The 24,104-nt window shown below is 40.8% G+C and overlaps 1 protein-coding gene across 6 annotated transcripts in view; it reads right to left on the reverse strand.

Annotated features, from left to right (window-relative positions):
* The window catches only part of SLC26A5 (solute carrier family 26 member 5), a 52,284-nt gene that overhangs the window by 22,996 nt on the left and 5,184 nt on the right, over positions 1 to 24,104 (reverse strand). For 5 of the 6 annotated variants that reach the window (XM_032484165.1, XM_032484167.1, XM_032484164.1 and 2 more), the window contains exons 3-9: positions 11,980 to 12,065; positions 11,331 to 11,537; positions 9,452 to 9,591; positions 5,649 to 5,759; positions 4,511 to 4,677; positions 3,801 to 3,965; positions 1,895 to 2,047 (exon numbers count right to left, since the gene is read on the reverse strand). In XM_032484165.1, coding sequence (XP_032340056.1) covers positions 1,895 to 2,047; positions 3,801 to 3,965; positions 4,511 to 4,677; positions 5,649 to 5,759; positions 9,452 to 9,591; positions 11,331 to 11,482 — 888 coding nt within the window. In that variant the 5' untranslated portion in view covers positions 11,483 to 11,537; positions 11,980 to 12,065. The remainder of the gene's footprint in view (positions 1 to 1,894; positions 2,048 to 3,800; positions 3,966 to 4,510; positions 4,678 to 5,648; positions 5,760 to 9,451; positions 9,592 to 11,330; positions 11,538 to 11,979; positions 12,066 to 24,104) is intronic. The other variant, XM_032484166.1, reaches the window with a different exon arrangement.

Below are 24,104 nucleotides of genomic sequence, written 5' to 3' on the forward strand. Positions count from 1 at the left end.
AGAGCATCCTTGTACAGAAGGCTGCCTGGCTTGTTGGGGCGTAGATCTCGTCTGTGCGTAAAGTGCAATCCTTAGTGAGCTACAAGAAGAGAAAAATAACAGAAAGGAAGACAGCAACTTTCTTCATCCCAGAGAACTACTGCTTGTAGAACTTTCTGAGGGGGTTATCCCAGACAGAAGGCATGGGGGGGGGGCTGGCCAAGGAGGGGAGCCAGTCCCCCCAGAGGGGGCTGCAGCAGGGACCCAACAAGGACCCAGACAGCAGCCCCAGAGACCAAGGGTGTGGCTGCTTCTGGCCCTTTTGATGAAATGCCCCTTCTTTGTTGGCTGTAATATTTGTCACCCTTAATTGCATTTGCTGTGTATCCCAAACTAGGGGAATGCCCAGAATATTCAAATCCACAGGACAGATATGGCTCAAGTTCCTGGAGCATCAACTTCATGTAATGGTACCTCATTCAAACCACAGCTTTCCTATCAACACAGACAGACGCGTTATGAAACAGAATGCAGCCCTCCAATTTTATGATAAGAAATTTTATGTTTAAAGAGGGTCATGAAGATTCTGTTTCAAGTTTTCTAGTATGGCTTCTCTCTCCCTTGCTCTGAGGAGCACACAGATAAGAAGTTACAATGATAAAATTCTGGAGAACCACTGCCTTGGAAAGCATGAAGGAAAATTCAAAGGGAATTCGGAAAATGGACAGAACTAGGAACCCAAACCAGCAAAGGTGATTTTCATCATTTACTTCATGATTAGGGCTTGCCTTTTTCCTTTGCCATGCATAGGAGCTGAGAACATCCTGCTGTTCTCCAAAAGGAAACAGGAACTCTGTGTACAGCCCCGGTGAGAGAAGAGGTTTTGAAACTGAGAGTCCTATTGGGTGTAGACAAGGCGAAAGCAAGACTGGCTTCCTGGAGAGCTAAACCAGCCAGTTGTTTTTGTGGCTGGAACTTTTGGCTAAATTTGCATCAGACATCTATACCTTTATTTCTTCTTCTTTTGTGGCTCCCAAACTCTAGACCAAAGTGCCCCAGGGTGCCAAGGAGAGCTCCCAGGTCACTGTGGGACAGGATTGTCAAGGGAAACAGGGCGACACCTGTCGGACACCATGCCAACTTCCAATCTGAGGTAGTTCAGTTTTGACATCAGCTTCTACCACGTTCCTTCTGATCACAACACATCTTCGCAAAGCCAGGTGTTCAGTGGCTGCTGAACCACGCAGGTAGCATGCAAAAATCCAAGTGAGCAGGAAATGAGGGTAGTGGTGCCCATCTGACTCCAAGCTTCGAGGCGTTGTGAAGTGCCCACCAGCCACACACATTCGCTAATAAATTTGTGTGGGTATTTAAGAATGTAATCCAGTATATTTTATTTCAACTTATGTGTCTTTTTTTTTTTTTACAAACAGTTCTTAAGTTGTTAGACATAAATATGTATTAAGTTGTTTGGAGCTAACTATGTAACAAATGGAACTATTAGTTACCTATTTCTTTGGGGCTTCAGAAGGCCAGGAACCAAGAAAATTTGGAAATATTTGTCTTTTGCTCTTTTCAAAATGGAAACAGCTTACTTTTTTCAGTTTATTAAAGTTACAGTCTCATTATAAAGCAATTAGAAAATAAAAACTTCAAGAAAAATCTCCACCATTTCACTCAGAGATAATTTACATTCACATTTTTATAGACAGTCTTCACCTAGATTTTAAAAATCATCCATGTCTATGCGTGAATGCTTGTCTTTTTTGTCAGTGTATTTGTGAAAGCTCCTCTTGACAAACCTTCTAAACTTCTCTCGGCAGAACTGAGAAAAATGGTCTACCTTCCCCCTCCCCTGCCCACTTCTAAACCCGTCACAGGAATAGCCGGGAGTATGTGGCCAAAGTTGACTTACCGCAAAGAACTCTAAAGGAATGGGTGCTGGCAATTTCTCTTTAAATCTCTCATTAAACTCCTTGCCACCCAACAGCAAACCAAAAACCATCAGCCCAACGCCTAGGGAACACACGTTGAGGTTTTTAACATTCTGCAACACAGCAACTGTACTCTGTAACACAGTGAACACTAGATGTTACATCAAGCAATAGCCCCCGAACAGACAGAGACAGTCTAGGGCACTAATTCACACCAGCCACCCCATCACTGAGCATTTCCAGCTAAAAGTTCTCAGGCTGAAATCGCTCTCTTTGCAGCTTTCACCAATTAGGAGTCGTTTTTACCCAGTCATACAGCTTTGTTTGTAGTTGTAATTCTTACCCAACAATCTGATACTACAGTGTTCTCTGCTATGTGAATGCCTCAGTGTGGTATTGTAAAATTCAGAAAAGTAACCTGAAACTGAGTCCTAAGCCTTAGGAAAGAATGAGGAATTGGTATCAGCAAAACAATCCACACATCAATACATAGAAAAGCTTTTAAGAGCTAAGAGAGAAATCACTGTTAGCAGATGAAAGGAATCAGCTGAACTTTGAAGGCAAGAGAGTGGCTGATGCCTGGAAAGAAGCCCAGGGGAGTTTTAGGGAAGAAAGCCATTTAATTTCCTTGTAGGGCTGCAGCCACAGCACCCCAAGAGCAGTCGGTACTCATCCAGACCCTGGGAAGGTAGGTTACCACTGAGCCCAGACTGCTCGCTTTCCCACCAACGCCTAGAGCACACTCAGCTGTGTTTGTTTCCTTTGTGACAAGGCACTGAGCGCAATCTCAGAGTTAAGAAGCATGTTACCAGCTATTACTGGAAACTTGGAATTTAGCTGAGGGAATATTCCCACAGTTGGACTCCATTCTAAGCAATGAAGGATTCACTTTAGCTGTCACTTCCCCAAAGTGACATTCCTAGGCCGCTAAAGGTCTCCCTATTCAACTTTCACAGGAGCCTGACTTCTCCTTCTTAGCACTTAACACAGTTTGTAGTTAATCACATAGTTACGTGATTAGGGGTTTACTCTTTGTCTTCCCACGGGATTGTAAACCCAGCAGGGCAGGGGCCGTATCTGCTCACTCAGTGCTCTGCTGAGCAGTGTCTGGCTCATCAACACCTACAAAGACCTAGCATTCCAAGAACAGCTTCAGCAGCACCTCAGAAGTTCCGCCATGCAGCACTTCCACTGCCGCTGGTTCTAATTATTTCATGATTTCTTCCTTATCCATTTAGAAATGTGTTTTTGGCTTCCATTTTAATGGGGGTTTTAAAGCTATATTTGGTTACTAATTGCAAATTATATTGCATGGTATGAAAACTGAATTTTTAGAATTTGTGCTCAGTTTTATACAACCAGTTTCAACATGATTATTACCATTGTTTCCTGTGTGCTTGTAAATAATTTAGATTTTCACTGAGTTGGGTGGAAGGGTTGATGTCTATTTTATTAAACTAGCTGTGTTAGTTAAATCCTTCACAGACTTGTTTTTTTGCCTGCTTGAGTAAGCAGTTTTTGACAGAGATGTTATCCTGTAATTCTTTTAAATTATTTGTTCGTTCCCAAAAAGAACCTAATTTGGTCTTAAGAAAAAGCTGTCTCTTCAACTAATTCAGGTGAAGGTGTAATTACCAAATAAAGACCTAACAAAAAAATTCCTTGTGAGGTAGACAGTAGCACATATGAATGAAATGAGACTTTAAGGTTTAATTCCCTTTGTAGCGCTCTTCTCAGAAAAGGCTTAGAATGACTAAATCTTCTCCATTTTATTGAAATTCTTGAAAATAAGCAAAGTGAGCCTCGAAGGTAAAAGAGATACAGGAGAGAAGGGGAAAACAAAAAAGGGAAAACCAGTACCAGCAAGTCGGGAAGTTGCTTACTTACATACACCACCGAAAAGATCCCACTGTACCGCTTTGTTTTAACTCCAAACAGGTATTTTAGCATGGAGGTGAAGACGTGCACAGCTGCGGCGGTGGTGAACCCACGGACCAGTGGCTCGGTGAGATATATGGCCACAAATCCAAACCTACAGACACCTAGGCAAAACTATTTTTTTAACGACAAAGAAACAAATAAATCACATGGCAGACTGGGAAGTTAAAGCCAACAGAAAACATACAAAAGTTCTTTCTGGGCCACTTTCTAGCACTGCACTGCAAACTTGTACCCACAGCAGGTAAGTAGCTAACAAATCAATCGCTGGTTATGCAGAAAACCGGGAGGTCTGGAGTGGCCCGGAGCCCCGCGGAGCACTGGGCACACCTGTACCCTCCCCGTCCCTCGGAGTAGGAGCTCGCTTCCTGTTCATTCCAAGCAGGTAAGAAATGCCCTCTTCCCATTACTAACCAGTCTTGCTCCAAGCTTGTCTTGCTCTTGGAATCTCTAAAGCACCCCAGTGAAGCCTGCTAGTTCCTAATCACTATGAACTTAAGTAAGGCATTATGTGGGACCGGCACTCCCCAGTGCTAGGAACCCTGGGCTCTGGATTTTTGCTGACTGACCCTGCCCACCATGCAGACGAGCCAAGAGTGCTCCATAGATATTTATCAAATTAACAGATGAAAGCCCATTTCCACATTTGTGAGTCTCACCTGAATGATTCCCGAAAGTAAGGTCACAGACATGGCGACTTTCACTCTCAAAGCATCTCTTGCCTCCGTACCATTGGTTGCATTTACTCCTCCAGGAATGACTATATCATCTGGTACTAATCGAACAGCCACGCCTCCTATCATCAGGCTAATAACAGCAAATGGACCTGGAATGATGAAGCATTCATCAAGGAAATCACTTTCACCCTATCTGTTGCCAGTTCGCTAGGGGACACTGGTGAGGTCAATAAATCATCATGGACATAAAATTGCACTGGGACGGTATCGTCCATTTCACATACTCTTCTAGAATCCTGACATTTCCCCATGAAGAGGTGGTCTAATTCCTCTTTCCATGAATCTGGCTCGACTTGTGACATGCTAGTAACCAAAAGAACGCAGCAGAAGTGATACTGCGTGATGTCCATGGCCAGGTAACAAGGGGGACCACGTAACAAGGGGATGTGGATTCTGCCCAAGAGCTGCACCACTTGCTTGTGCTGCAGCCCTACGTGTGCAAAAGCCCCAACTAGGACCACGTGGAGAGAAGGTGAGTGTAGGAGGTAAGAAGAGAGGGATGGGTTGGGAGAGGGATGCGGGAAAGGAAGAGAGTTCAGTCTTCCTGTAGCTGCTCTAGCTTAGCTCCATCTGGCTCTCAACTGCTTGAGAAACACTGAGTCTGAGTCACAACGGCCAAGATGAGCCCTTCCTGATTATGAAACCCACATAAATCTGATCCTAAGTACAGTAAAGAAAACCATGTACAACTCAGTGCCTAAAATAAGATGAAAATGCAATGGCATGCACAGTAATCAGGAACTTGCACTACCACTAATAAAATAAACAAGAAAAACCAGATGCAAGCAAATCATATTATGAACAGAAGCACCTATTTCACAGATTTCAACAATTGCTCTTTTTACACCAGAAAACTTTCTTCATTATGCCCAGATTATAAGGAAGCTATTAGTTGTAGAAATCTTTGAGGGGGGAGTGGTTTTAAGTACTTGCTGGGTATACAGTAACAAAAACTGTTACTAAGCGGATGTCCTAGTAACAAACATGCTATTTCTTTGACACATTGCAAAGCTTGGAAATTCAATAGGAAAGGCACTAAAATATTGACTATCAGGTTTACCTATGGATATGTGTCTGGAGGTTCCAAGAAAACAATACATGATAACAGGGTAGAACGAAGAGTACAGGCCAAACACCGGGGGCACAGCCGCCAACGTCGCAAAGGCTAACCCTGCGGGATTAAAAACCACACAGAAACGGGGAGATCATTAGAAAACAGAAGGTTATATGTCTTTTTCTTTTGGCTGTTTATTGATGATGAACAAGTGAAAACCATGTTAATTTAAGCAGATGTATCTTAACGTGCCCACCCTTCCATCCCAATCCTATGTGGAATCTGACATCTGTGCTTAGGGGGGTCGAAGCTGAGGCAGTTCTCCCTGTCCTGCCCTCTTTGCCAGGGGTGGACTTTTTTTTTTCTTCTGCTTTATTCTTTCCCAATTTAGATCAAGGCAGAAAGTCTTACTTGACTGGGGCAGCTGTAACCTGGTGTGGATGTCCAAATGCTGGCTGTTTCTTCAGTGGGGTATTTTCCGGGTTCTTTGGAGACCTCTTTTCAATGAGGAACTCCCACAGGAATTCCCTGGCCAGTGTGATGCCCCCACCCCTTGACCTCGGCCCCTTCCAGGTTCCAGTTCTTACACCTGCTCCAGGATCGTTGTGCTGCGGCTGCTCATCCCATAGGCAGTCTTCTTGGGCAAGTACCTTTGCAATGAGCCAAGCCTGGTTACCTCCAGGGTGGTCAGTTATCCAATGCTTTACCCCTCAAAATTGTGGAAGTGTAGGCCACGCCCCTGGAGGGCTCCCTTCATTCTCCTGTCACAGGCAGTTCACACCCTTTTACTACAGATTTATTTTTCTTGCAGTCCTTCCTTCCCGACTTTTGGTGGAGGGGAAATGCATACTTTTTTCACCTCCTCTAGAAAATTCTCATTCCAAATCTAGTATCAATTTCCTTGTCCCCTCATATGTCCTGTTGAAGTGATGTGCTAAAGAGAGAGCATGTGTGTCTTTCATCCACGCTTTTGCATAGACGGGCTGGCATCCCTCTTCAGAACGTGTAGGCAATAAACATCCTTTGTTCTCACCTTTGGGGTTTCAGCCAAATATTTTGGACTAATAGAAAATTCATGAAAGGCATTTTCATCTTGTGGATAAGGACATTGTAGCAAAACAAGAGTTGGGAAAGCATTTACTTATTTAATATGTAATAATACAGTCACTTTAATGTTGTTTTTTTAAAAAAACAAATTTTATTTCTAGCAAAGAAACGCATGGCCACAGTTGAAAAAGCCAAGCAGTACTAGGGGGGCTGGGAGGAAAAGCCAGCACTCTTCTTCCTTACTTCTAGGTTCCACTCCCCAGACACTCACTTTCAACTCTTTTAGCTGTTTTGTTTGTTTGTTGTTAACCATTTATCTCCAGTATTTAAAGTCAGCAGTTCTCAACTGAGAGGATTCTGCCCACCATCGGGGGACATTTGGCAACGCCTGAAGGCATTCTGCAAGATCTTGATTGGGGGGCGCTGCTACTGCACCTAGGGGATAGAAGCTGCGGATGCTGCTGACCAACCCACCATGCACAGCCCAGCCCCACCACAGTGTACACAGTGCAGGTTGAGAAATCCACTCTAAGTAATATGTTTACATTATTTCTTAGTTTATCACTTTTAGACATAAACTATTGACTTTCTATGTCTTTTTTTTTCAGCTTCCCCTTGCTTATGATTTCATAACTATGTGATTTTTTTTCCTTTTTAGAAAGTTTTGGGATCTTCTCTACATTCCCAGGGTTCTGATGTTTTACAACGGTGTGTCTTGTTTTAAGCTCTCATTTATTCTGCTGGGTACTTGGTGGTTGCTTTCAGCCTGAAAACTCACGTATTTCAATTCTGAGACTATTCTTTGATACTGTCTTCCTCTGTTTACCTTCTTCTTTCTGGAACTCTCAAGAGATGTATGATGGAACACCAGAATTGATCCTCTGTGTTCTTACCTCTGCTCTCCTGTTGTCCATTTATTTATCTTTTTCTTCTACCTCAGGAAATTTCCTCTATTTTCCAAATCTGTGACTGAATATTTTACCCCAGTGATCATACTTTAATTTCTGTGGGCTCTTTTGGTTTTCTGAATGCTCTTTTAAAAACTGCATCCTATTCTTGTTTCATGGATTCACTATGTTTTTATATCTTATTGAGGATACTGTAGTGCAAACATTTTTTATTTTGCCCTCTCCATGATTTATGTTCCCAGTGAGTTCCTTCTTCCTGTTTGGTGTGTTTTCTCTCTCTCGAAGCTTCATGCACATCAGCCCACTTTGTTTACTGATTTTTTTACTTTATTGACTAATGGCCCTTATTGTAGGGCCACTGGGTGACCAGCAGAGCATTTTCATTGGAGACTCCCAGTTGTCCCTGCAGCTCTTTTCTCTGGGGGCAGTTCACTGCTTGGGCTATAAGTTCTTGAAGGCTCTTTGGAGCTAACAGGGCAAACAAGAGCTTTGGTTAGCTCACAGTTCAATGTGGAGACATCTCCTTAATCCTCCTGACATCTCTCAGCATTTTCATCCTACTGTCCACTGACTGTGTGGTGTGGGGACCTGACTGTCTGTGTGCTACTTTCCACAAAGACTTTCAACCAAATCCCTTGCTTCTAAGCCCTCGGCCTGACTCTTACATGCGACAATACTTAGAGCCTCTAACTTCCCAGTGTTTGCAAGGCAGGAACCTAAATATCAACTTCCTCCACTCTGATAATTTAGTTATCATTTGTCCATCATTTGCCATGTTTTTTCCTCTCCTGCTCCATGGTGTCTCCTCTCCCATATTCTTTGTCCTTGCTAGTTTATACCATTTCCCTCTCCTTTAGCATCATTTTAGAGGGATTGTAAATGAATTAGAGATAGAAGCATACATTCAATCTTCCATGCTTAACAAAGCCTTTTTTTCCAATTTAAACAGTTTATCAGCCACACAAAATTTGCTATCACTTAGATCTCTATCTTGGCTATATTTTGTTTTTCACATTTACCTATCTTCATTGACTAGCGATGGGCAGAAAAATACCTTTTCCATACAAATTTGATGGTGGGATGACCTATACCTCTTAGCAGTGTGGGCTGTTCCCTGTTTTGAAATGATGTCTTCCTTACTATAATACCACATGATCCCGGTTCTCCCTCCCCTTCCAGATGCTCTTTTCAGTGTCTTATACCGATTCCTCCTTCACTATTTGGCCTTTGATACTGGACAAAGCTTGATCTTGGCTTCCTTTTCTTTTCCCTCCATGCTCTCCCCTTAGATGGCATTGTCTACTGCCATGGTTGACACGCTATCCTTACGGCAAAGATTCCCAAGTTGATATCTCTAGCCCACACCATTCTTTTGAGCCCACCCTATATTAAATATAAACATGAAATGTCCATTTGTCTATCTCACAAGCATCACCATCTTCAAACTTACCCTTCAGTTCTATCCCTCCTTCAGTCTTTGTCACGTCTGCAAGTGGCACCTCCATCTCTCAGGTGAACCAGAAACCTGAGAGTCACCTTCACCATCCATCCCTCTTTCTCACTATCCCCACATCCAACTCAAAGCTCAGAAACCTTAAAGAAATTCTTTCCAAGCCCTGCTTCCTTATTCTCCCCCAGATCAATCTACTAGCTGGTCTTGCTGATTTTACCTATAAAATATAGCATGTATGTTTAAATGTTCCTGAAAAATTCCTTTAGCTGGGGAAAGGTTACTAGAACGATATGATAAAACTATGAATTTACAATCATGATGAAATTAAACAAAAAAAGGTCAAGTTATTGTTTGAGGAGATGGTAGCAGAGGAAAGAAAAAAAGAAATATATCCTTCTGACCTTGAGGAAGCTGCAGCACCCCTGTGCTGATGCCTGAGACCAAGTCACCCAGCACATACTCCTTGAACTTGTAGGCAGGCAACCACTTGGTTATTGGAAGGAACATGTAAAAGATATTTCTTATTTTCTTAGGAGTACATCTGGGAGGAGAAAGAAATAGACAAAATGAGGACCGTTTCTGTAGAATTCACACCAAGGCATTTTCCCTCCCTCACATTCTGGAGCAACAAGGAAAAGCTCACAGCTGAGGATGACCTTTCCACTCTGCAGACGTCAGAGACAAGAAGAGCTGCTGATTTATTATTATTATTATTGAAACAATAACATCTGAAATGGCTCCACAATAATGCTTACAACTGACCATAGAAAACAAGAACAATTTAGCTTCAAAATAATGGAAATATCCAGAAGCTATTATTTCACTAGGTGAAATCCTTAATGTACTTTCGATGTTGGTGTAAAAATGAAGTAAGGGAATCATTTACTGATTGACTTAAGTTTTGAATGTGGAACCACTGACTGGCATCTACCTATTTGGATTTCCCTTTCCTTATAACATGAAGGAAATTTATACAGGTATTATGAGTTTTATGAACATGTGTGCAATGCTTTAAGGTCTTGATTAGGTAAACTCAAAACACCACTGTTACTGGAGCATGGGAGCTGAGTCTATGTCTGGTTGTCTTGGTTGAGTGGAACACCATGCTGATAAAACCAAGGTCTGCATTTAATCCCTAGATGGTTTAAGTAACTTTGATACATAGACTGTATTCTCACTCTCAGCCAGTCCTTTTGCCAGTCTATGCCCCAAATCGAAGACATCAATGAGTAAAAGTATGGACAGATGACTTCCATCACCACTATGACAGCCTCAAGTCCTCCTGGAGTGACGGGGAAGCAGTTTACCCTGTTTAAAAGATAATACAGTATTGCAGCATGCATGGTATTTGATATAGTGTCTTCAGTGGTTAAGAGTATCTGGTAATCAGATGCAGGAAGATACCAGAAGCAAAATGTGAGGCAACTACGGCAAGAGTGATGAATGTGAGAGAAACAAACCAGACTGGATACCAGCCTCCTTGTTTAGAAAGTTGAGATATTAATAACAGCTACGTTCATATAGTGCTTGCCATGTGCCTTGCACTTTGAATATACTGACAGGTTTTTTCACCCCAGTAACTCTATGATGTGAGTACTACTGGATCCCCATTTTACAGTGCAGGAAACTCAAGTGCACAACTGGTAGGTGGCTGGGACTAAGATGAAGACAGTCTGACTTCAATGTACCTGTTTTTAACCTCTCCTGATGGCACACCTAGAACACAGGGTCACTGTGAAGCTTACATAAATACAGCACAGAAGGTGTGGTCTCAAGGGTGGAGGAGGCAGAATCAGACGGACTGGGTTTGAAGTCTGGGGCTTTCTGGAGGTGCAAGTGTGTGAACGTTCCCAAGCCTGCAGCATGGCTGTGTGAGTGTCTTCCAGCTCAGCTTGGGGACTTAGCTTCACAGATTCGAGGAGCTGCCAAATGGAGTAGAAGTCAAGTGGGAAAAAGACAGAGTGGTAGGAACACTCCTGAGAGACAGAGGGACAAGGTGGGTATTTCGAAGGTGAGTGGTGAATTGGAAAGTGAGTTGCTCACATAAACCTTTATATAGACATCAGGCATAGTAGGAACTGAATAAATATGGTGAAATACATAATGAAGCCTGTGTTTCATCAAATACCTCCCACTGAATGAACCGTGAGGACAGCTCTGCAAATCACGAGTGCTCACCATTTACTTTTTCCTCCAAGTCACCAGGTTCTCTTTATACACGTGACCTTGCTTCTCTCATAACTAATGACAGAGTAAGGGAAACAGGTCAAGACAACGTACGTGAATGCCTGTTTCAGCTTATCCCCAATAGAATCCGAAATCTTGTCTTTCTTGCGCAATCTGTCCTGGAGGACTGGATGACTGAAGATGGGTCTTTCCACGTAGTACCGCTGGGTTGCTGCAAGAGTTTCATTTTCTTCAGCATGATCCATAGTACTCTGAAATCAACAGCATCAACAGCAGGAGACAAGCATTTCCTGAGTGTCACTAAGGGAGAAAATAAAAACTCGATTTCAGATGCCAAAATCCTACTGCTGACTGTTCCCAAGCGTCTCTTCCTGGAGGTATCACTGTCAGTTCTTCTGAGGACTCCATCTTTGGACACCCCTGGGCACCTAACGTAGTGATCTGGACACAGTAGGCACTAACAAATGAAAGGAAATCAAAGTCAATAAAGAACATACGTGACATTTCCTTCCAGGGCAACGAGTGGGTAACGGTACAGTTTCAACAAAGGATCGTATTAAATTCAGTGGCTAAATCCTGCAGCAAGTCGGCTCTAAGTCAATATTCGGGGAACAGTGAATCAGGAGGTGGACTCTAACCATTTACGTGTCAAACAAACAAAAAAAAAAGGGGAAAATCAGTCCTTAAGTTGACCCCAAGTTTCTTGAAGGTACATTAGCCTCTTTTCCAATTCTGTACTCACATTTGGTTACTCCTTAAATTATTCTATGGTCCAGAGCTGAGGCTTAAGTCTCCATGAGGGAAGTTCCTGGTGACTTTTGTGAAAGGCTACAAGTTGAAAACATCAGTGCATAAAAAGTAAAAAAATAAAATAAAAAAAAAGAAAACATCAGTGCAATGTTAGAATGTCATTTTTAAAAAATGGCTTACTACTTATACTTTATTTTTTAATTTTTTGAATGGAGGTACTGAGAATTGAACCCAGGACCTTGCACATGCTAAGCATATGCCCTACCACTGAGCTATATCCCCAACCTCCATAATGTCATTTTAAAGTTGATTATGTTGTCATTTATAAGACTATTAGGATGGCTGATGTATCCATATATCTGTATATCTATCTACCTACCTACCTACATAACGAATACTACTCATATAAGCAAAATAAATGATTAAGGAATAAAAATCCAATGTTTGTGCACATGGAAATGTGTACAGGGATGTTCACTGTAGCTTTATGATGTGGAAAATCGGAAAAATGCAAATGTCTACCTGTATGCAATAAAAAGTAAATTTTGATAGAGTCATAAATTGAACACTATGTAGTAATTTTAAAAAATGAACTAAATCTTTATGTGTCATCATTAATATATCTCAAAAATGTAATTTTCAATAAAACTCCAAGCCACAGATGGATACTTCAAGGATGCAATTATTTAAGCAAAGTTTAAAAAACTTACAAAGTAATAATGAATGTTGTTTACGGACACACATGTGTAGAAAATGTATAAAAGCATGGATGACTGTGATAAACACTAGGCTTAGGATGGTATTACCTCTGGAGAGAAGGGGAATGGGACCTGGAAGAGATAGACAGGGAGCTTCAGCTAACTGTATCTGCAACGTTTTTGTTTGTAAAAAAGAACTGGCACAAATAGAGCAAACTGTTACGATTTGACTAAGCTGTGGTAAGTAAACTGGTGTTTGACACATGACTCTTTGTATTTGCCTGAGTATTTGAATGATATATTTTATAATAAAAATTAAGTACACACAACAACAACTGAAGCCAACAGCCCCACTCGAAGGCAGTTAAGGGCAGAAGAGTCGAGGGTCACTGTGGTGACCTCAGGCAGGCGGGGGGGATTATCGATACTGGTCAATAAAATTCCCTCATGGTGAAAAGTTAGGTTCTCACCAAACTGAAATGACATTCAAATTGAAATTGGGTTCGTATGATCAAAATGAAAATACCACGTAAAATAAATGCTGATGTCCAAGGAGGCTGAAAATGCTTGATACTAGCATGAAAGGGAATTCCAGCAGCAAATGCAACCAAATATCAATTCGGATGATAGGAAATAATAAGCCTGCAGAAAGACGTGAATTAAAAAAAAAAACAACAACAAACAAACCTGGGGAGGCTATAGCTCAGTGGTAGAGTGAGTGTTTAGCATGCAAGAGGTCTTCAGTTCAATCCCCAGCACCTCCATGAATAAATAAATAAATAAACAAACAAACAAATAAATAAGCAAGCCCACAGAAAGACGATTCTGCAGCAGAATCTGACAAATCAGGATTGTACACCTTTTGTTTTAGGGTTAGTTAAGGCTGGTTGGCTTCTCATCTAACTTTATTTACTATTCCAGCAACTCATAACACCCAAGGATGAGTGGGCTGACGTATGCAAGTGGGGTCTGACACACAGCAACACTCCCACCCTGCCTCCTCTGCCTCCACCTCCTCCAGAACACAGCACGGCCACCTGTAACTCAGGCAACCTGCTGTGTGGTGCTAGGGCTCTGTCCCTGTGCCCAGAGCTCCAATCACTCTGATAAGAATTGCTGTTTCTTCCCCCTCCCTCTCCTTCCACTTTCCTCATACCCTAGTCACTATATCTTTCAAAAGCCAGGTTTTGTCCTATGCTTTTCTGAGTCTGCCCTTACCTCTAATCCCCCATAAAGTGGGTCTATACACGCTGCTTTGTAGAGTTTTCTATTTTTTTCCTATATAATCTATATAATTATTGGTTTCCTCTTCTAGACTGTAAATTCCTCTAGGTGATACCACATCCTGGATCTGCAGGGCCCAGCTGAGTCCTTGTCTCACTGATGAACGCATGCAGTCTCTGGACTGGTGCCTCACGACTGTTGATAGTGTATGCCATGTTCCTCTCTGTTACTTCATACTACTGAAGATTAAGTCTGCTTTGACATTTTAATTGATTTATTTATTTTTCTGGATGCCTCCTCCTTGGCCATCTTCCATCCTATCTTAGAAAGGTTAACTTCTTCCTTCACATAGCCACTTTAGGAGAAAAAGCCCAGGTAGATCTGAGGGAGGTCTAATGAGAATCCCTGTTGCAAAACTCTAGTTTTATCACTGACTTCACTGCTACCCCACATGAATCTGCCCAGTTGTCAATGGGATGAACTGCAATGACCATGTCTAGGAACGTGTTATCATACAACGCAGTGGTGACCAAACCTGCCATCTCCCCACAATGGTCTAGGGAAGGTTTTAAAGGACGAGTGTCTGGCCTCACTCCGAACCTCCTGAATTAAGGTTCCCACAGGTAGAGCCTGGACCTCGGACATTTCCTCCACATGGGTGTGGGCATGCATCCCTGTCCCTGAGTGTGGCGACCTTTGAAGATTTCAGAGCAACACAACAGGGTAGGCTGAAGTGGAGCAGAAGAAATAAACTATTTCTAAAATAACAGACATCCTTATTTTTATTCACAAAAGTCCTTTAGCTGCACCCCCAGCAGGAATTCCTCATTTTATACCCATCTATCTGAAGGTTGTTTATCATATCCTCATTTCTTCTCTTTCCAGAACCTCAAAATCCTTCCTACCTCATTAAGCAGGGCAATTATATGTATGTTCTAAATTTCCCAGGAAGATTCAGATGATCAGCGGGGCAGGTATTTGACATATTTAAAAATACTGGCTTTCAAATATGCCTAAGCCCAGAATCTCCTCAGGTGCTTTTTAAAAGACAGCAATGCTTGGGCTCTGCCCCAGACCAATTAGAACAGAGCCTCCCAGCAGAGGGCCTGGGAGGTGGGGCCCAGGCATTATTTTTTAGAGCATCCTAAGGTGATTCTAATGAGCAGACTTACCATATGATCCAGCAATCCCACTCCTGGGCATATTTCCAGAGGGAACCTTAATTCAGAAAGATACCTGTACCCCAATGTTCACAGCAGCACTATTTACAATAGCCAAGAGATGGAAACAACCTAAATGTCCTAGACAGATGACTGGATAGAGAAGCTGTGATATATTCATACAATGGAATACTTCTTAGCCATAGCAAATAACAAAATAATATTATTTGCAGCAACATGGATGGACATGGAGATCATCATTCTAAGTGAAGTAAAGCAGAAAGGGAAAGAAAAATACCATATGTCACTTATATGTGGAATCTAAAAAAAAGGACAAACTTATTTACAAAACAGAAACAGACTCATAGACATAGAAAACAAACTTATGGTTACCAGTGGGTGAAGGGGGCAGGAAGGGATAAATTGGGAGTTTGAGATTTGCAGATACTAATATATATAAAACAGATAAACAATAAATTCATACTATATAGCACAGGGAACTATGTTCAAATATCTTCTAATAACTTTAAATGGAAAAGAATATGAAAAGGGATATATGTATGTATATATATGACTGGGACATTGTGCTGTACACCAGAAATTGATATATTATAACTGACTGCACTTCAATTAAAAAAAAAAACCTCTCTAGGTGATTCTAATGCACAGCCAAGGTTCAAAACCACCGACTCAGGGGATAACAATATACACACCCACACCTACCGACCCAACCAAACAAAATGAAGAAAACTGAATAGGGTGTAAATGAATTGTGTGGAATGCATTATATCACTGCCTTTGCTTGTATCTTTGAAATACGTAATAAGCTTACAAAACAGAAAATTATCTAGCTTAGGTTTCTCCAGCAAAGTGTTTCTATTCTTATATTCTCACCACAAAAGGGAGTTGTGTGTAGGTGGGCAGTGCAGCAGCCACTACACTTCATGCAAATGCTAAATAAAACCACAGCCTTCGTTGTTACCAACGGTCCCTGCAAGGTTTAAATTAGGAGCGAATATCAAAGAAATTTAGATCTCAAAATATTAGATGGACTTAGGAAAGCATTTAGGGTATGCACTCTCTGCAGGGTTGCCAAATAAAATACAGGATGTTCAGTTAAATTTGAATGACAGAGAAGCAATAAATAATTGGTTAGTTTGTGTATGTTCCAAATTTTGCATGGGGCATACTTATATTAAAATTTTATTCTTTATCCGAAATTTACTGGGTATATTTTTCTTTGCTAAATCTGGCAAACATAACTCTCTGTATGTCAGGAGGAGACAGAGAAAAGAGAGGATTCTCAAATATTTTTGAGGATTTAGGACCATGGCTATAATCTGTGTCCTCCCTGAAATGTTTTTTGGCAGTTCAGAGATGTCTCAACTGGGAAAGGTAAGGACTGTGGGAAGTAAAGGAGGAGAGGATGTTAGACTGAAGGGCTGTCCTTTTGGGGACCTTTTAACGCTCATCACAATGATTAAATAATTAAAGCCCTGACAGCTATCAATAACCACCTTATCAGAAGAAGAGAGGCAAAGTAACCAAGGGACCAACACTGGAGATCAAATGACCAGACTCTTATCTGACAGATAATGAGCTTCCATGGTGCTGATTGCAATTATAAATCACCAAGTTGTAAAACTAATTATATAAACCCTCACATGAGAAAAGTCACTTCTCAGCCCAAAGGGACAAGTCTCCTGGCCAGTTCTCCAAAAAAATACTAATGACGGAAAAGCAAACTAACTGATGTAGAGATTCAAGCCCTGTTTTCCACTGCTATGAAAGAAGGAATTTGAAAAGAGTTTAGGGCAACATTCACCATGGATTTCTAGATCTGAAAGTAGTCTTGGAGATCACCAATTCCTTCACTGTGTAAGTGAGAAAATGGACTCAACTACACTCACTTGACTTATCCAAAAATATTCTCAAAATACCAACCTTGTTTCCTATTCAAAGTAGGCATCAAATTTAAAAGGCACAGATATTTATAAATAAAAATCACATTTTTATTGGTAACAACAGCAACATTTTAAACTTCAAACTAAAAGCAAGAATTAGTTGCTTGCCAATAAGCGAGATTCACTATGGCTTTGTGGAAGATGCTCCAAACTGGAGGTTGGAGTCAGGTCTGGCCCAAGTTCTGCATTTCAAGCGTCTGAAATGTTCTGTACTGTCAGGAGAGGGCCAACTAGACCAGGAGTTCCCACACTTGGAAGCACATCAGAATCACATGGAGAAGTGAAAAACCACAAATTGCCAGGCCCTTTAGAAATTCGGATTTAGTAATTCTGGAATCTGCATTTTTTTTAAACTCTCATGGAATGAGACTACAGTCCAGAAAAAAAATATAGTTCAGAAATTTTTTTTTAACTTATGACGTTACCAGCCTTTTCCTGAAAGCAATGTGAAAAAGCTGGAACTCTTAGCTTACACTCCTGGAACTCTTAGCATTACCAAGAGAAATTCCCTGCTTTTCCATATTAACAACCATTAATTGAAGTGGCTCAATAGTAGAAAAAGCCAAAGACCCTACAATCCATGCAGTCTGGTCCTGAACGTAGACTCTAAGCTCTGGAGGGCAAGGCCATTGTCTGAATACCTAGCACACAGCGGCACGCAGCAGGCTCCCAGACACTTGCAGACAGGGGGCTCTCTGGGTGTATTTGAGTTTGGGTGGGGTAGGGGGAAGCTCTTCCCATTCTTTCCTTCTTCTTTTGTATTTTTCCCCGTCCCCTTAAATTCTTCTGTCAAAGGATTCTCAGATTAGTATCCGGACAGGCAACACCTCATGGTAGGCTTTGGGGTCAGAGGGACTGTGTTTGGCGGCTGGAACTGGCACTTAATAGGAATGTGTTTTTTGCAAGCCTTCATTTTCTCATCTGTAAATGGCAGTGAGGAGCACAGGTTGTGGAATCACACAGACCTAAGTTCAGTCCTGGTTCTGTCCTCTTGCTAGGACATCTAGCAAGTTACTTGACCTCTCTATCTAGGGCGACCAGAAGTCCCAGCTTAGGCTTGCCGTCCCAGAGTAATTATTTCCAAAATGTCCTGGATTGGAAAATAAGTTATATGATTCTTCCAGATTCTTCAGCTCTACCACTGAGTTAAAAATAATACCTCATTACAGATCTGGGAAAATAAATTAGAAAATGTTTCTGCAGTATTTATCACCGGGCCTGGCACACAGTGAGAGCTCAGTAAGTGTGACCATTATTATTACTACTGTGGGCAGGAACCAAACTTACTTCAACCTCAGGTTGCTCATTTGTAAATGAGATAATGATTTTCCTTTGTTTTAATTTAATTGTCCTTTTGAATCACTAACATAGTCACATGGCTCAAAAGCTCACGTGTAAAAAGAATCACAGTGAAGTTACAGTGCCATTCCGTGGCTGGGAGGTAACCATGGTGTCAGTGTCCTGTGTGTCTCTGCAGAGATATTTTATGCATCAGAAGAAGTGAGTATGTGGTTTTCTTCGCATAAGTGGTAGCATGACTTACACCCTTCTGCACCTTGCTTTTTTCACTTACTGTATCTTGGTGATCTCTTCTTTTCAGTGCAGGAGTGCTTCCTTATTTTTATGCTTTTTAAACAGCTGCATTGAGTGCTATTACATGGATGCTCCTTAATTTGCTAGGCCAGTCCTAACAGTGCTGCCTTGAGCTTAATGTAGGAATTAGGAAGCACTTAGAATAGGCACTCAATATTTATTATTTATAATTACTATTACCTTTAAATGAACCTCACACATTTCCTTTTACTGCTCCAACTCTCGAGGACCTGGGTCTCCATTTATTCTTTCATTCAATACAAATCTACTTCATCCCTACTCCTATGTTCCTGAAAAGTACACGTTGGCTAAACTTAGAGATGAATAGGCTATGATACATGTCATATAATGTATCAGGAAACTTGTCATATAATGTCTTTGAAGCAATCTATTTCCTTTTAAGGATTTCTTACAGGCGGGGAGGGGCATATGAAATAATGGAGCATACAGGGAACCAGAAGTTTTCGGGATGGGAGCAAGAGATCGTTTGTAAGGAAATACAAACATTTAGGAAATGAGATCGAGGGCCTTTGATATAAAAGCCATGTTACTTTTTGATTTCTTATTATAAAAGTAATATATGAGCACCGTGGAAATTTGAAAATTTTCCATTTTCCCATGCAAAAATGATACAATATAAATTTATATTATAAATGTATATATTCACATGGTTGAGATATTTTCAATAGTTTTGCATTAACTTTTTTTATCATTATATCATAAACCATATCATAAATTGTATCAAACATTTTGTCATGTCAGTAAACTTCAGAAGATAATTTTTAATGATGGCATAATATTTCCTAATATATACATTGTATGATTTTGTTAATCATCTTCTTTATTATTAGACACTTAGGCTACTTCAAATTTTCTGCTCTCTATCATACATGTGATTTTGTTTTTTGATCTGTGAGTTTATGTTGGTAACAGTGATAAAATGTAGTTCATATTTAAACAGTAAGTGCTCATTTTAACTACTGGGTAACTTACAGAGTGAGTACATAAAAACTACAAATTGATTTAAAATATTATGAATGATAGACATTTGTGTGAGTTTGTTATTGACACACAATAACAGTTAAACATAATTATAGCAGCTCATATTTACTGAGACTGTACAATTGAAGAATCACAGTCTGCATGTGAAGTAAGAATTAGCTGTATTTTTCAGATGAAGTGTCTGAGGCTCCGGTGAAGTAGTAGCAGCCAGGACTGGAATTTACAGCTGCCCACTGCAGAAACCATGCCCTTCTGCAATGCTGCCTCATTAGCTGTGAATCAGATTAACCATGTCAAAATGTTTATCTAACTTTAAGTTGTATTAATCATAGGCATATATTCCCACTTGTGATTCATTGCCTATAGAGCATGGTCTTGAGTGAAGGGAAGAAGGCAAAAAGTGAGGGGATGTGATTCTGCACAGAGAAGTGAAAGGTGGATTTAATAGGACATGTTCACGGAATACCAGAAGCACTGGTAGAACCTTCGTTTTGGGTGGCTGTAGGATGAAATTAGAGAGGTCGAATGGGACAAGGTCATACAGAAACCTCAAGGCAGCCCACACCTTCCAATCTGAAGCCATATGCTCCAGTTATCTAACTATATTTCCATCCTCCTTTGTCCCATACAGAACTACTGATCAAAACCATCATACCATGGAAAAATTATTCAATTCCACTAAAGATGCTGAATCCCTTCCAGCACTAATTTTCTGTGACTCCTTAAAGTTGATAAATCACAAGATTTATTTTCCAACTAGGAACACATGAAAGATCATCAATATTCACAAGATTCCTCCAGAATCTTCTTTTGGGTAAAAAGCTCAATAATTCATATTGGTGCTTACATTTGAATGACAGATATTTTAAGAAGAAAAAGTTCTCCACTTTAAGTGAAAATGGAAGAAGAATCTACTAGTTTACCAGTCATTTTTTTCTCAAATAATAACTTTGGTCAAAATAATACAGACATGATAAAAATTCAAGTATTATGGAAGGGCGATGAATCACAAAAATAAAGTTTTCCACTCCTCTTCTCCCCAACTCAAGCTCTATTCCCTGAAGCAACCATTTTCTTAAAACCTGGTTTTTGGTTTTTTTTTTTTAGTTCTTCTGGTGGGCTTATTTTTAACTCTAAATCAGCATTTCTCAAGAAGAGTGCTGTTAGTATTTTGCGTGGGACTTGTATGGAACTGTGCTTTGCATTTAGCATGTGTCCCCGACACTAAATGTTCGTAGCACCCTCTAGCCACCAGGATACTTTCCCAAATCTCCTCTAGGACTGAGAACTACCACTCTAAGTAATGTAATTATATGGCTATCTTTTGATTTATCATATTTAGACATTATCTATGAATGCTTCTTCTGAAATTTCTGATTATTACTCTCTCTACAGAATTCTATTTTTGTTGTATGGAAACAATATCTATTGAATCACTTTTGAAGTACTCACTTTTTTTTTAAAGCTGTTTTAAATGATCTCTCCTCGATGTTAATAACTTTATTTTAGTGTTGTCTTTTAATTTTTATTTTTTTAAATTGTTTTTTGGGGGAGGTCATTAGGTCTATTTATGTTGTTGTTATTATTATTATTATTATTATTTTTAATGGCGATACTGGGGATTGAATGCAGGACCTTGAGCATGCACTCTACCATTTGAGCTATACCCTCACCTCAGTTTTGGTGGTGGTGATGGTGGTGTTTTTTTTAATGCTCCTTCATATGTCAGGTTATTCTTGTTTTATATATGTATTTTAAATAAATTAAAGACTTCATTAACTTTTCTGGTTAATTGGGGTCACTTTACTATCATGTATACAAGTGTTTCCAGGAGGGGGTCCTTCCCTGAGTGAAATGGTAATCAGGAGGTTTGTACAGCAGCGTAGGCTCTTAGCTGTCTAGCCTGACTTTAGGATGAGGAGTCAAGAGCTGGCCTGCAGGCGAGGGCGTACTCTTTCCAAAAGCCAGAAAGAGAAAAGATTTATTCTACGATGCCAAACTCATATTAGAATCACTGGTTCACTTTAACTAATCCATAAAGACTTTCCGTCAGTCTCTCTACTTTCAGGCCCCCCTGCTCATGCCTGCTCCTGTCCTTGCTGACTCCATGTCCAGAGCTTCCTTCTGGAAGGTCACTCTCCCTTCCATGGTAGTCCTTCTTGCACCAACTCTTGGTTCTGTTTCATCAGTAACTTGCCTCCAAACATTCAGCCATCTCATTCTCTTCAGAGTTCTTCCTATTATGTGTACAACATCACAGGCACTTATAAAGAGTTACAGGATAGAGGAAAGGCAAATGTGGGTTTTGTCTGTCATCCTTTAATCTTTAACTTGCTATTATTTTTTCATTTTGCAAACTGGGTGGCTGTGTGCTAAACTTTATCTAGCAAACACATTTTTAATATAAAACATACAGATGTATGCAGAAGAATTTGAAAGCACTTCCCACAAAATGGAAAACAGGTTATGTGTGGAACTGTGGATAATTTTAATTTCCTTTTTGTCTGTACTTTCTAGGATTTCCTCAGTAGACACTATTATTTTCATAACAAACATGATAAAAGTAAGTTTAAAGTGCTGATAATAGGAGCGAAAGTTATCCTCTCAGAGGAGGAGTCTGCAAACACAGGAGACCTTACATTTGAGAGGAAAAGGGAGAGTCACGTTCGGAGACCTCTGAGGACCCAGATTTGAGAATTCCACGAATGGTGAGATGGATGCAGGTGAGCTGCTTGACTGATCTAAGCTTTCAGGTTTATGTTTTGGTTCCATGCTTCACATACAACCCTAGGAGGCAGGTACTAAATTCTCTACCACCAATTAAACACGTCAGGCCCTTTCAGATTTGTTCCTCATTGAAACCTAAACCGCCAAGAGTCTACTGCAGGAATCACACACGAATACCACCTACAAGGCCAGGTAGGTAATGACAGTGACTGAAGTGAACCAGGTGAGTCTGTGCCAATCTTGAGAGCACGTGTAAGCCCAACGTGGTCAGTGCTATCCAGCCCTCATGGAATGTTGGCTTCCACTTATACTTTCTTCATACTGAGGTTCAACTGACATAGAGTGAACTGCACAGATCACTGTATGGTTCAATGCATTTTACCATACATTGCAGACCACTATAAACAGAATCTTTTCATCATCCAGAATTTCCCCTGGTGACCCTACCTAGTTCATTCCCTGCCACACCCCCATGTCAGGCAGCCTCAGTTCTGATTTCTACCACCAGAGATTAGCTTTGCTTATTCCAGAGCTTCAGAAAAACAGAACATTCAATTTTCAAAGAGAACTTGCAACTGTATTTTAACAAAAACGTTCTTAATTTTTAAATGATGGATACCAACACAAATTTTTATAAAACAGTGTGCAGACCCAACAAAACGCACAGTCCAAATACTATCCACCAGCAATGCAATCACTTTATATCTGGGCTACAGTATAAACAGAGGGTGTATTTTGTATACATTTATTAATTTCTCTCATGATTGCTGGTTTTGGTGCTGACAATTCTTTAGTGACTAATGGCAGATTTTTCAAAAAGGAAGAGCAGGTCTAATCTTCTGGGCACCAAGAAAACAAAGATCAGGAGACTGAACCCCACCCCAGAGCCAGCCCTGGGGATGAAGGAACAAGGGAAAGAACGGGGAGAGGCTGAGAAAAAGGAACACTGGGGACATCCAGAGGATGGAACAGAAGAAATGGAGACCACAGGGCTGCTGTTCTTTGACTTCACTTTGCAAGCATCCCACTAACAAGCCCCTCCAAGACCTTCCCGACCCTCCCAAACCCAACCCCCAGGCGCCCCTTTCTTTGCTGATTTCATTTCCTTCTACTTCCCCCCATCACTCTTGCTCCAGCCACTCAGACCTCCTGGCTGCTTTGTGTTCACACCCCCGCCTCAGGGCCTCCGTGTCAGAGAGCGTCAGGACTTTGTCCACCACTTTCAGTTCTATGCTCAGCATCATCTCCTCAGGCCACCTAATTTTAAATATTTTAAACATTGCCAGCCAACTCCTTCCCTGCCCTCCTCCCAGCTTTATTTTTCTCCATAGCATGTATCACCATCTGGCCCACACTGTATTTTACTTATTTTCCGTCTTCTCTCCTCCCTTCACAAAAATGAGAGCTACATGAGGACAGGGACAGACCAGAAATTCATTAGACATTTGTTGAATGGATGAGTGAATCAAGGGAGGAAGGAAGGAAGGAAGAAATGAAAACCCCTGCTAGCTTTGGAGACTGCTGTTAAGTGTTTAATAAAACAGGGACTCGTGAAGAAACTGCTATCATTTCTAATTACCTTGCAACATTAACTGTTTTGAGGAAGTAAAGATTAAAAAGCAAACTAATGATAATCCTAAGAACCGTAACAACCCTGACTATACTATCTTCAAAAATTAGATTTGTGGGAGGACAATGCTTACACGGAAACATGTAACTGGGCGTTTAGTAAGAATTAAGGTTTTCATT

This window comes from Camelus ferus, chromosome 7, assembly GCF_009834535.1.
Source record: "Camelus ferus isolate YT-003-E chromosome 7, BCGSAC_Cfer_1.0, whole genome shotgun sequence".
In the NCBI taxonomy this organism is placed as follows: domain Eukaryota; kingdom Metazoa; phylum Chordata; class Mammalia; order Artiodactyla; family Camelidae; genus Camelus; species Camelus ferus.